General features: G+C 36.9%; 1 protein-coding gene and 1 non-coding gene across 7 annotated transcripts in view; both read right to left on the reverse strand.

The window, feature by feature from the left end:
- LOC146003266 (long-chain-fatty-acid--CoA ligase 1) overlaps positions 1-13,116 on the reverse strand; it is a 281,513-nt gene that overhangs the window by 78,306 nt on the left and 190,091 nt on the right. For all 6 annotated transcript variants that reach the window (XM_083141456.1, XM_083141459.1, XM_083141457.1 and 3 more), the window contains exon 3: positions 3,132-3,255. In XM_083141456.1, coding sequence (XP_082997582.1) covers positions 3,132-3,255 — 124 coding nt within the window. The remainder of the gene's footprint in view (positions 1-3,131; positions 3,256-13,116) is intronic.
- On the reverse strand, positions 1,649-1,720 carry TRNAI-GAU (transfer RNA isoleucine (anticodon GAU)). The gene has a single exon. It is a non-coding gene; the product is annotated as a tRNA-Ile (tRNA).

Below are 13,116 nucleotides of genomic sequence, written 5' to 3' on the forward strand. Positions count from 1 at the left end.
GTTCGAGATACGTATTTTAGGACATGAAATTAAATAAAATGAACACATTTTGTTGCACCTTTTTGAGAGATTAGCATGTGCAAACATTTTCAGAACCATTTTCCCCTTTCCCGACCATAATTTTGCACCTTAAAATCCTTTCCCTAGTGATTACATTTCAATTTTATTATACACCTACAGTTATAATTAACCTAAGATATGTATACGCAATATTTTTTTAGGAATTATCTTAATTATTTTGATAAAGAATATTTGAAACAGACTCACTATACTGTTCCAGTTAATATCACTGTGAGGAACTTCAGAGTAAGAATAATTTTTAACAGATAATGAGAGGTGCACTTGAACAGTACTGGATTTTACAGTTCACTTCAAAGCCTGTGTTATCCATTTAAAAAGTTTTGGAGGGAATTGTAACATTCAGCATACATGATTGATTTAACCTGTTTCTGTGTTAACCACAAGCAAATAAAAAATTGCATGAATTGTTATATACACGTATTGTTGTAATAATCACTTTAGTGTTTCTATTTATCTTTTGTTACAGTCTTCATGTTCATAATTTTATAATAAATATCTCAACATTTCATTAGAAAAAATATGGTCTCTCTAATCACATAGAAATAAAATGAGTTTTCTGAATAATATGGACCGTGAAATGAAAAATAGTAAAACTCTATTTTGTCACTGTCATATCAAAATTAGATTGATGCTTCATTGAGAGTTATGGGTAATTTTTCAAAGTTTAATAGATTTTATACAGTCACAACAAATGTATGAAATGTGTTACTAGAGTGTAAAAATATTGAAGGCATAATTTTCAGTGCATTTTGAAGAAAAATGTGATAAAACAAAATCATCAATTTTAATAAGAGTAACACTAAAATTGGGCCGAAAGAACCCCCTAAAAATTGGGGTCTCCAATTATTGTACTTGATAAGAAAAAATCCTGTAATATTTTGGTATCATAGCCACCTGATATCAGGTCATTACAAATAATCATTTACTATAGCATGGTGAATGGTGATAGGAAATTTGTGATTCAGTAGTTATCTCTATAATTACGTAGATTGTATTCCTAGAATTCACAGCTACATGCAAACTAACAGACATAAATTACTGCACAAAGAATGTTACATGGCATTTCATTATCTTTGAAGCTTATGAATGCATTTGACTACACAAAAGACATGATGTTTTGTTCATTTCATTCTACAAACCTAGGGTGACCAGATATGCAGTAATCCCTGTAATCCCTGTATCCCAAGAGGTTTCTTTGGGATGCCTATGTAGTTGTCCCTTTTTCTAACCCAGAAGCGAAATATGTAATATTTTCTGAGTAATTTGACTTAATCATTTTCATCATCTGATAAATGTAACAAATTCTACCTTCAAAGTGCTTTTGCATAAGATACCAGGTGGTCATAATCAAAGTTCCCCTACTCAGAGCTGTCTGGAGCCCATTCAAATACATCGGATTGTGGTGAAACTTGGTACCGTGGGGAAGTAAAAGCTAACAAAAAAAAATATTTAAAATGTTCAGCACCAGGTGGAAATGTGGTGCTGAAAACTAGTGCAATGTGAACAACATCCTGCTACTCAATGAAGACATTAATTACACTACGAAGAAATCTTCAGCAAAAAATGCAGGCTCGACCAGGACTCGAACCTGGGTCTCTGGCATATCGTGCCATTGCTCTAACCACTGAGCTACCGAGCCGGCCTGACCTCACCTGATTTTTCGCTATTGAGTCCTGGTCGAGTCTGCATTTTTCGCTCAAAATTTCTATGTAGTACATCTCCTGTGTGTGCCTAATCTACAATAATTAATTACACTGTCTTACACTTCCAAAGTGTCATTGATGTTGACATTGTGCATATTGAACACTGCTGTACTGACATAAACTCGAAATAACTTTTTGTTTCTCTGACTTCTGGCTGTTGTTAATTGAGCGCCACATTTTCATCTCGTGTTGAAAATTTCAACTATTTTCTTTATCAGCATTCACTGCTTCGAACAGGCTCCAAAGGGCACTGAATAAGGAATCTTAAATGAAAACCACCAGTATTTAACATTGTGCAAGAATGAAGCACTGCAATATATCTATGCTATTATAATTTACTCTCAAAATTACTAAACTAAACTCCATGGCGCAACAGCCCTTCACGAGCCAAGGACTGCCAAGTGTCTTTTCATTGGGTGACATGTGGTCAGCCCATCAAATCTCATCGCTGCTGTTTTCTGACTTTCGAGACTGGAGCCCACTACATCTTCTTTTCAAGAAGTTTCCCAAATGTCCTCATGATTCTGGCTCAATGCCGAAATTTTGAGAGCTCCCGCTGGGAATCAAACCCAGGACCACTAGCACCAAAGGTGAGAGAGCTTTCCATTTGACTACATGGAAATCCTTTACTCTCACAATATAAATTAATTTTTTTTAGAGCATTTGAAAACTAATTTTTGTGTTATTTTTTTTTATTCTCTTCCATAATGTAGATTTTACTGTTTTAATATTAGAAATTCCAATCCTAATGGTACTTTGCACTTGGTGTGGTTTTGCAGTTGCTGCATTGAAAACATTGAATGTTAAGGGCTGAAGCAAAGTATAAACTGAGGTGTCCCAGTTTTTTGCATGAAGAATCTTGTCAGCTCATATATACCCTGGGGTCACAGTAAATTTACTTGTAACCAGTGTTTTCTTTTCTGCTGGTATGCTGTACTGGCACCTTGTTGTAGGTGAGAATATTAATATTCCATTTAATATTCCATTTTAATACAATAAATATGAATGAATGTGTGTGTATATGTGTGCATGTGTAACTACATGGATGCACTATAATTTATGAACATACCATAATATTTTGATAGTTCTTATGATGAGCACAATAATGCACCAACTTTAAGAGTACTGAAACCTTTCTTCCTAGCAAAAAAAAAAAACACTGCTTGTAACAAAAGTCTAGTATTAGTAATGGAGAAGGAAAGGCAAGTAAAGACCATTAAATCTTCACATATTACAAATAATGACAAAATATTTTATGGAATGAGAAGTTTGTCAACCAAAACAAGAAAATTTACGGTACGGTGGGTAAGCATGTAAAATTGATAAAACAGTAAGCACAGTACTTACTTGATTCCTTTGCTCCACGTCGAAATGTATCATAGATGGTTTGTGTGTCTGGAAATAAGTAACTAAGATATTTTCCTTCTCTTGCTTCCTTGTAGAACCTTGACGTTCGGATCATCTCTGGACCCTGAAAGGAATAAGATATAAAAGTGAACATCTGTTTCTAAGATACTCGTACAGTATATTGTAGACAGGATTTCTATGCAATTGCAAATGTATTTATTGAAAAGTCAAAAGTCATATTTCAAAAATAAATATTTTCTATACATCTTGGAAAAAAAAATTATACAAGAATAAAGTTGCTTGAGTTTTGAGAGACCCTGTACTCTGTCCCGGGAATGTCTGGAGTGAGCAAGTGAAAACAAGTCTCTGTTCAAGAAGTGAATTAAGAGAGCTTGACCAATGAATTCGTGAGAGGGGAAGTCCTTTGCAGCAGTGTGCACTGCTTTGCTCCACCAACTCGCTTCCTTCCCTTCTCTTCCATTATGTGCAACCGTCATCCACAGATTCCAAGGACAGAGTATAGGTTACAAGATTATGGATAAGTATTTCAGTGAACAGTCGTATGCCAACGGTGGGAGAGGGGGTGCAACCGACCACAGAGAAGTTTATATTTATAACTTAGCTGTTTCATGGATTATTATTTGTTTTGTAATTTCTCATTATTTATTGTGAAAGGTTCACAGAACGTATTGTTGATATTTCCACTGTTAACAAATCAGATAACTGATGGACCCTATGCAGACCACAACAGCATAGAACATTGAACTAATTACTTCTGATTGTCCACACTGGTCCAACAGTAAAGTTTATTTGTGTGGAATATGTATGAAAAGCAAGTTGACTATCTGGAATATCCAAGTGATGGATATCCTGATATTCCAGATTCTCATTATATTGTATGATAAAAATCGAAAAATAATATAATATTATTAATAATAAGTCCGCCACTAAGACTCTACTACGATGGACTCCACAGTATACTAAATAGAAGAAACATTTAGATTAAAGGTTATACCATAAGGAAAACGAGGATTAAACAACATCAGGAAGAGAGGTAAGGGTTAAAATTCGTCTCTCTATGTTCTATACGCATCTACGAAGATCTAGAGGACTCCAGTCCTTCAATTATTAATGCACTATTGTTGTGCTTATCCAACAATGTATGGTATCTTGTTGCCAGGAGTTGGATGTTTTCTGCTAATAGCCTTTCACTACATCTGCAAGTAACATTATTATTCTTAGAGCAGTATGGAGGAATCCTGTTATTTTTCTTGGTGGTTTCAACTCTTGCATGCATGCCTTTCGTTATTTGGCACATGTTCTTTACTTCGAGCAACAGAAAATTCTCTTTCAATGTGTTCCTGGGTCTTCATGGACATCTAATAGGAAATTTCATCTCTGCTTTTACAATACCCATCTGTGTGATCTTCACCTGTGCACAGGGCCGTATCAAAGTTTATGGAGGTCCCTGGGTGAAATGTTTTGTGGGGGGCCCCCCATTTTTTTAATATTTTTTACTAAGAGCTTTATTAGCTCAATATGTTAACCACCAATTCTCAGCAGTTGAAATTGTAGACCTGATTTTAGAATCAGTAGTCATTCACAATCGAACATATCGCAGATAGGTTTGCAGGGAGAATAACGCAGTAAAATAAAGTTACAGGGCGAAAATTGCAGCGCTATAGCAGCAGTAAAATTCTGCGTCTAAATGTCTACAGTGATATTATGAAGAGTGAACACCGTAACTACAATATATAGTAAATACTAAGGGGGTTCAGACGAAAACAGAGAACTGAGCAGTAGACTGTACTTACGTACATAATTTATTATAAATGATATTATTTACAATTAAGAGTAAATATGTCACTACATATGCACGGTCCATCTACTGGACAATTACCGACAGGTTCATTGTGAAAATTGTATTAACTACACTTCCTTCAAGAAAATTCCTAAAGGCTTAACACTTATAGTAGACACACTTTTCTTGCCTTTTTCGGCGAAAATTCATCTACTATATGATCGAAGTCCAATTCACGAAAAAGTTCATGTTCAATGCTTAATAAACAAAGATTGGATAAGCGATCCTGTCCCACGGCAGCACGAAGCCTGTTTTTCACTAATTTCATTTTTGAGAAAGATCTTTTTACGCTGCAGTTTGTTACCATTAAGACCAAATACATTCTAAAGAGAATTTCGACATTGGGAAATGTACTGCGGAACGCGTCCTTACATACAATATTATACATAGACAGTTCTATTGGGATGTCTTCCTGATGTTTGACATTGCTACTGCTTACTAGGTGTGCAAACTGTATCAGCCCATTCTCTACAGAGGGTTCCAGATCCTTCTCGTAGATGCTCACAAGCTCGCGAGCTGCCGATGTAATTTGTCATGGAGTTGCCACTGCAAGTTCATTTAAAATACTGAACCTCTTTGCGACTGTTTCATAGGGGAAAGTCCTGTCTGCGAGTGATGAGGTGATTTGATCAATCACTGGTAGAAAACTTTCCACTCAGAAATGTTCACTAGGCGAGAGGTGGATTTGAGGTTCATTTTGATAGTCAAGAGGATTCAGTCGGACGTATCTCACCCACTGACGTGAGTGTTCCTTATTGTACTCTTCTGTGCCACTTCTTCTTCTCGCTATCTCTCATATTCAGAAGACGAGTTCCTTTTTTATTTCTACGGACGTCTTTAAAGATCTCAAAATGTCAATGGCAGACTGAAGAACTAACATCGGATCCTGGAGCGTTTTGCTCGTAGCATCAAATTCTCTAAAATGTCATTCCAGACGACGGCTAACAATGCAGTTTCCAGGGACGACATCTGCCGTGAGAGCCCATTCGCTTCACTTCTTACAACACTCTTATCTTCTTTGTCATTGCCTATTTCGACAAAAGCTTCCTTAAATTTTTCGTAACCTTGGACTATGGCTTTTGTGGCATCTGCTCTACGTGCCCACCGAGTCTCGCTTAAACTCTTGAGAATATAGTATTTCCCTCCTGCTTGTCTTAACTTATCCACCAACCAACGTTTGATAACGGTGAGGTGATGCTGTGAAGAACACATAAAGCCGTTGTACAAAATCGAAGAAATGAACAGCTGCAGGACATGCATTAGCCGCTGCTTTTCCTACCAGATTCAAAGAGTGGGCACAACATGGTACTAGCTCTGCTAGTTTATTTTTTCCTTGGCGAGAGCTTGCATGCCTTTATACTTTCCACACATATTCGCAGCATTATTGTACGATTGGCCACGACAGTCACGTATATCAATCCTATGATGATCTAGAAACTCCTATAACGCATTAGCAATAGCAGACCCAGTGTGACCACAATTTGGTAAAAGTTCAGAAACCTTTCTTTTGGAGATAACCCTTTCATTTAACGCACAGCTATAGTCAGCTGATCGATGTGTGTCTCATCTGGGGTGGAATCAACAGATACAGAATAGTATTTTGGTGTCTTAACTCTGTCAACTATTTCTTGTTGAACACGCTGCTCCATGAGACTTATTATTTCTTCATCTACAGTAGACGAGAGATAGTTTATTTTGCCTTTTCCTTTCTGAGCGTGTTCCTTGTGATGATTTGAGAGAAATGAGTCAAATTCAGTTATCAGTTCCATTATTCCAAGAAAGTTACCATTGTTTGGTGATCCTAGCTTATCGTTTTTACCTCGAAACGCTAAACCACGTCAGAAAGAAATTTTATAGTACTCACAACTCGCATGAGAACCTGGCGCCAATACACAATTGTCTGTATAAAACAAATCACGATCGATACATCCTTTGGTAGATCGTCGTGTAACTAAAATCGTAACCGATTCAAGTTGCGATTTGGAAGACTCATGATCAGCCAATTTTCTGTGTGCGTGTTTCCAATCACAAAAACCTTCTCCAGAGAGGCTATCTTTTTGGGAATTCAACAGTTTACAGACGTAACAATAAACTTTCCCAGTGTTCGGAGAGAAACACAGCCAAAATCTATTCACAGATTCACCATTTCAATTTTTCGTGTGAAAAGACTTGTAGTGCATTTCCTAGCAGTGATTTGTTTTCCCTTTGTAAACTTTTGGATTTTTTACATCTGCAGTAGCTTTGAATTGCAGTTCTGAAGACTTTTGGAACCTTCACTAGACCAAAAATTGATTGTTTTAATAAGTGTGCCTTATTTCCACACCACAGCCAAATCAAACCATGGTATAAAGTATACTGAGCTTCAAATATATACAAACAGATCGACTGAGAGCTGTGCTACAATTGGATCCAGAAGAGTGTAGACATACGACAATATTGAAGTTCTTTTTATTTTTAAAATACAACTTATGTAATTTTTCACAAGCATAGCCAGCTGGTTAAAATATTTTTTGGTGGAGGCCCTTCACAGCTTCCTTTTGGTGGGGACCCCGGGGCAATTGCCCCAGTTGCCCATAGGTTAATCGGGCCCTGTCTGTTCATGTCGCCAACGTCTTATTGGGTGGATCTCTTGCTACACCGTTAATTTCCTGAGAAACTGGAAGTTGGATTGGTGTTTACCCATCCTATAACAAGAAGGTTAAGACTCTGCTTACCTGCAGACAAGAGTAAGCAACAAGATGGCGCTAACCCATCAAAATTCAATGGCTTTCTCATCAGGCTGAAGAGCTTACTCATCAAAATCAACAAACCGCCTAGTCATAAAGATCAACGGCCTTTTATCAAGATCAGAGGCCTACTCATCAAGATAAATGGCATATACATAAATATCAGAAGCCTTCTGATCAAAATTAATGGCATACTCATTACCTTTTATCAAGATCAAAGGCCTGCTCATCAAGATCACGAGCCTACTCATCAAGATCAATTGATTACACATCACTTGTAAAGATAAATGACCTACTCATGAAAATCAACAGTGTACTTATTAAGATCAACGGCTTTTCATCAAGATCAAAGACCTACTCATCAATATCAAGAGCCTACTCATCAGGATTTACGGCCTAGCCATCAAGGTCAACGGCCTTTCATCAAAATCAATGGCATGCACATAAAAATCAAAGACCTATTCATCAAGATCAAGGATCTACTCATAAAAATCAATGACGTACTCATTAATATCAACGGTATTTTGTCAAGATCAAAGGCCTACAAGTGAAGATCACGAGCCCACTCATCAAGACACACTTTGAACCAGGGGTGCCCACAGGGGGACGATTATGGCGCTGACTGTGCCGTCGAGATTTTAAGGGAGATTCTTTCCCCTTCAAAAAATACAAAATTCAAGATTTATACATATTTTTCTAAAATATATGTTAAAAAATTACACCTTAAATGCATCATATTTAATCCATTAGATAAAGAACGAACAGGAAGTATTTAGGGACAGGGGCGCCCAAAGGTGGGTTTGTGGAAGCATGTTGTGTCTCTCCAAGTTGGGGTGGAGGGGGTTATGATGGGAATTTGACGTGAACAATATAGTAGTATTGGACACAAGTTGAATTACTTTATCAATTAACCATTGCTGCTATATAAATAACAATTTGTAGACTTCGAAGGGAATTGTAACGGGTAATATGTATTATCCGGGGAAGGGGCAATATCTAACTCTTACATCTTAGGCCTTAAATTGGCACGTGGATTCTGGGGGGGGTATTGAGAATTAAAGATTGGAAGGACACTATCTAACTCTTGAATATCAGTGTTAAGTCTTATATTATGGCGGATAAATTAGTTAGCGGGGCCTGAACATTAAATTGAGGGGTGTTCAATTCTTGTGTATTATTATTTTCTTAGACTGTTGCGGAAATTCTGGCGTCGGGACTGAGTATTATTTGTTTTGGAGGAGGCAATTTCACCTAATTAGCAATAATAAAATAATTATATATACCCAAGCAGAAGGGGCGAGCTATTTTAAGGAGGAACCGTATTATATTCTCGCCCTGAGCTTAGAGATTTCTAAAGTAGCTAGGGTTCTGTAATGCTTCGTGAAACAACAATTGAATCGGTCACACGGCTGCAACATGTTTTTGGTTTGCCCAAATCTTCGTAAGTTTCTATCTTAAGTTATGTAACAATTTGTGTTAAATACTCAAATTGTGGGTTTTATAAAAAATGTTATTCTCCACTCACAAAAACACTGTTTAAATGCATATATAATTTAATTTATTACATTTAACCAATCAACGTGCTAGCTTTCCGTTATTTCGAAACTTCAACAATTAAAAAAATATATGGACAGTTTAACATGATATTGTATTCAAAGAAACATTATTTATTATGTATTCATCCAAACTGTTTTGGGGAGGGTTATGATAAACAATTTGGGGGAGAGTAATGCATCTAAACTCTGTACCAGCTAACTGTAGACCAGGCGAACGAGAACAAGTCTCTGCGCAAGTAGTGACGCGAGACGGCTCCACCAATGAACAGTGAACAGTGAGAGAAACGGGATTGTGTAATGGGCGACGGGAGTTACACGATCTCTTCCTTGGCTCTGTAAGCGTTGCAAACTTTTGAAAAGGATAATACCGAATGCACATGGCAAAAAGGCCGTATTTTTGTCTCCAGGTCCGTACAATTGGTTTAAGAATTTCTTAGGGAAATATTGGGCATAAAACTGCAAGAGCAAATTTTGACAAGCATTTAGCGTACGGATAACATCTGGACCGTACGTCCGTACATGCCATGAAATTACCGTACATGTACGGTCAGGACCGTAAGGTTCACCACTTGATTTTCCTCCTCTTCTGCCGATATGCGCGGCTCTGCTCTACAGTTTGCTGGGTCAAGGTATACGGTCTTGGGAGGTATGGGAACCCCTGATTAAAAAGAGGGACAGATCAAGTACGGTGTCCAGTAAAGCTAAGGAAAAAGTTACTTTCAGTAGACACGCTGTGGTAATTAAATACTTTATGGGGATTATGACATGGTTTGAGGGGACGCATGATATGATTTTGGGGTATACGTTACATGATTTGGGGTGGGGGAGATGACATGGTGGGGTGCCTTGTGGGGGGCAACCCTGCTTTGAACGTTTAAAATAAGCCAGCTCCCAAATACTTCACAAGAAGCATTATTTTTGCTTCAACTGAACCCATATTAAGAATTGAGCAATTCAAGGTAAATGGAGTTGTAAACAAGCTACCATGCAAACTGCTCTCGCTATTGTCATTCATGTTTCTCTTACATAAATCTGTAATGCAAAACATTATTATTATTATTACTATTATTATTATTATTATTATTATTATTATACTTATTTATTGAACTCTATCTCCTTCGAAACATCGAATGTTCCCACGCCGCTTCACCAAGAGAGATGGTGTGCGAGCAAATGTAGTGTTGCAAACCCATTCCATTAGAGATTGTGTGGCAGAGTCGAGCCAACCCCATAGGTGTAGCTAGGGGGCGTGGCGGGTGTGCCTAGGCACACCCTAATGGGCTGCTTTGTCAAAGAGAATTAAAGACAGATATTTCAATAAGATAGAAAATAAGCGGCAGTTTGTAAGAAGTTGAAAATGTCATTACTTGGTACAGACGTGTGCATTATCGCTGATGAAACGGGTGTCTATAGATTTTCGATTTTTTGATATCATTGGAGAAAGAAGATATTTACTGCATTCTACTCTGTACTGCAGCGCCTTTCTTCTTCTATAGCTGTCACAAGCAGCATGTGTGAGAGAGCTTTCTCCAAGCTTACCCAAGTTAAAACTAAATTAAGAGCAACTCAGATGCAGGGTAGATTGGAAGCCCTGCTCTTGCTATTTGTGGAACAGGAAAAAGCTTCGTCTATTGATGTAAATGAAGTTATTGATGAGTTTAAGAACATTGTACCTTTTGACAGGCGTCTCTTGTTATAGATTGCGTGTATTTTGATGTATTTGTTTGTAACATTTATGAACATTTTGTGTGTGTGTAATTTCTATGCAATTTGATTTTTTTCTACTACATATATTCAGAAATTTTCAACACTGTCATTTAATGAATTTATATTCCTTTACAAACATCAGTGCAGTTAAAGAGCCAAGTGACTGTGTTGCAAAATATGCTATTAAAAAGGTACAAGACCTCAATTTTTTCCTTTATGCACACCCAAATATAAAGTTTTAGCTACGCCTATGGCCAACCCATACATCATTGCATATTGAGGGATTTTTATATATATATATATAGAAAAGGGAAATTTCGATGGTATATTGTCCCTCCCATTGTGTCCGTACATCAATCAGCCAGCTGTTTTGCATTGTGTGTTTCTGTTACTGAGTTGCAAAATTGTTTCGCGCTGTCAAAAGCTCGTACCTGTTTCAGTGCAATCTGTTTCATTTCATGATGAATAAGGAAACTGTACATAGTAAAAGCAGAGACTTAATATTTAACTTTGTTGAATTTTTGAAGGGAAGTTAGCTACAAAGCCTGTAGCAACTGCAGCAATATATACAGAATACGTCGGAAGGGATGGAAAAATTCTGAAGTACGAAGCAAGGCAGTGTGAACTGAGTGAATACTGTAATTTTCTTTAAGATTTATTATTATCTTGATTTCGCTTGATTTGCTTGGTTCGATCAGTCTGTCATTAGAAATAAACAACAGCTAGGTAGATTACAATTGATTTCCTTCATGTGGTAGTTGGATCGGCTTCTTTGGTGTACGCCAATGTTATTATCCTCCTTGTTCATTAATATCAACGGAGCGGATGAGGAAGTTTTTATGAAATATTTTGTTAATCGACAATAGTATTGATATTGTAGATCGGTATTTATATGTATTGAGTGATATTGTCAGATTATCGAATGCTGAATTAGATATTGCACAATAACATCGCTCTTCTTGTGATTGGCTGGATAATTTCCGAAATATTTGAAATTTGTAAAAATATCATGAAAAGTAACTCTATCATAGCCTCATTTTCAGTGAAAGTTGATCAAAACTTGGGTTGCCAATATATTAAGCATCAATATGTGCTCAAAAATGGATGCTAGTATTTGACAGGGGTGTTATAACACTTCTGGACGCGATACTAATGTGCACACCCATAGAGCCAGACCACGAGCCGCCACTGCTAAACACACAGAGCAAAATCATTGCAAGCATTGTGAGCAAAACTCAAGAGCTACCGTGGCTGCGTTAATATTAATTACTTTTGAATGCTATTAAAAGAACACTGAGGCTAGTCGAATGCACAGTCACCGGCAATAACAATGGGACATTTAGATACTAAAATTCTCGTTTTTATGCAAGGCGTTATGTGTGTTGCCTAACTCTACGGCAGTGGTAGATGTTGCCATTGAACATTTGCTATTAAAAGCCATTTAGTATCTAAATCATCCATTTCTATTCCCGGAGTCTGTACCTACTGTTTGAAATGTCTATTCCCATCGAGAATCTAACCCTTTCACTTTGTTGCAACGTTTAATACAATTATTTAGTTTTTTTTATTAAGATGAACATTTTGGGTGGGTAAGGGGGGGAGGGGTGGATCTAGAAACGGCACTTCCTACATTCTAGCGCTATAAATTTATGGCTTTTACCGTGGTCACAACATTGCTGATGTGTTCCTCCCGTCCCTTGCACTCGTAAATCACGCATTATACATCAAAGATTTTATGGGCAAATTATAGCAAGAGTGGTACTCTAACATTTACTTGGTTTTTGTTCCCTAACTCCAGAAATGCATTCTACACAGCGTTTTCAAAATGCCAAAAGTAGCAAAGGGTGGATTATTTAATCCCTTCATTCACAGACAGCTATTACAGGTAAATAATACTAGATTTTGGTGATAAATCATGATATTTTTGTCCATTTAATTAAGTACTATGAGACTTTGCTCAAGTTCTTTTGTTATGATATGATTCTTGTGTTTCTATACCTAAGCCAATACTTATTAGGTCAAAGAATTTTGTTGTATAAATTTAATATGATGACCGCTTTGAAGACATATTCCACCTATATTTGAACAGCTTCTTTGCATTTTTAAGTGTGACAATAACTTATTTGGCAGTATTA

This window comes from Lepisma saccharinum, chromosome 20 (genome assembly GCF_977018435.1).
Source record: "Lepisma saccharinum chromosome 20, izLepSacc3.1, whole genome shotgun sequence".
NCBI lineage: Eukaryota > Metazoa > Arthropoda > Insecta > Zygentoma > Lepismatidae > Lepisma > Lepisma saccharinum.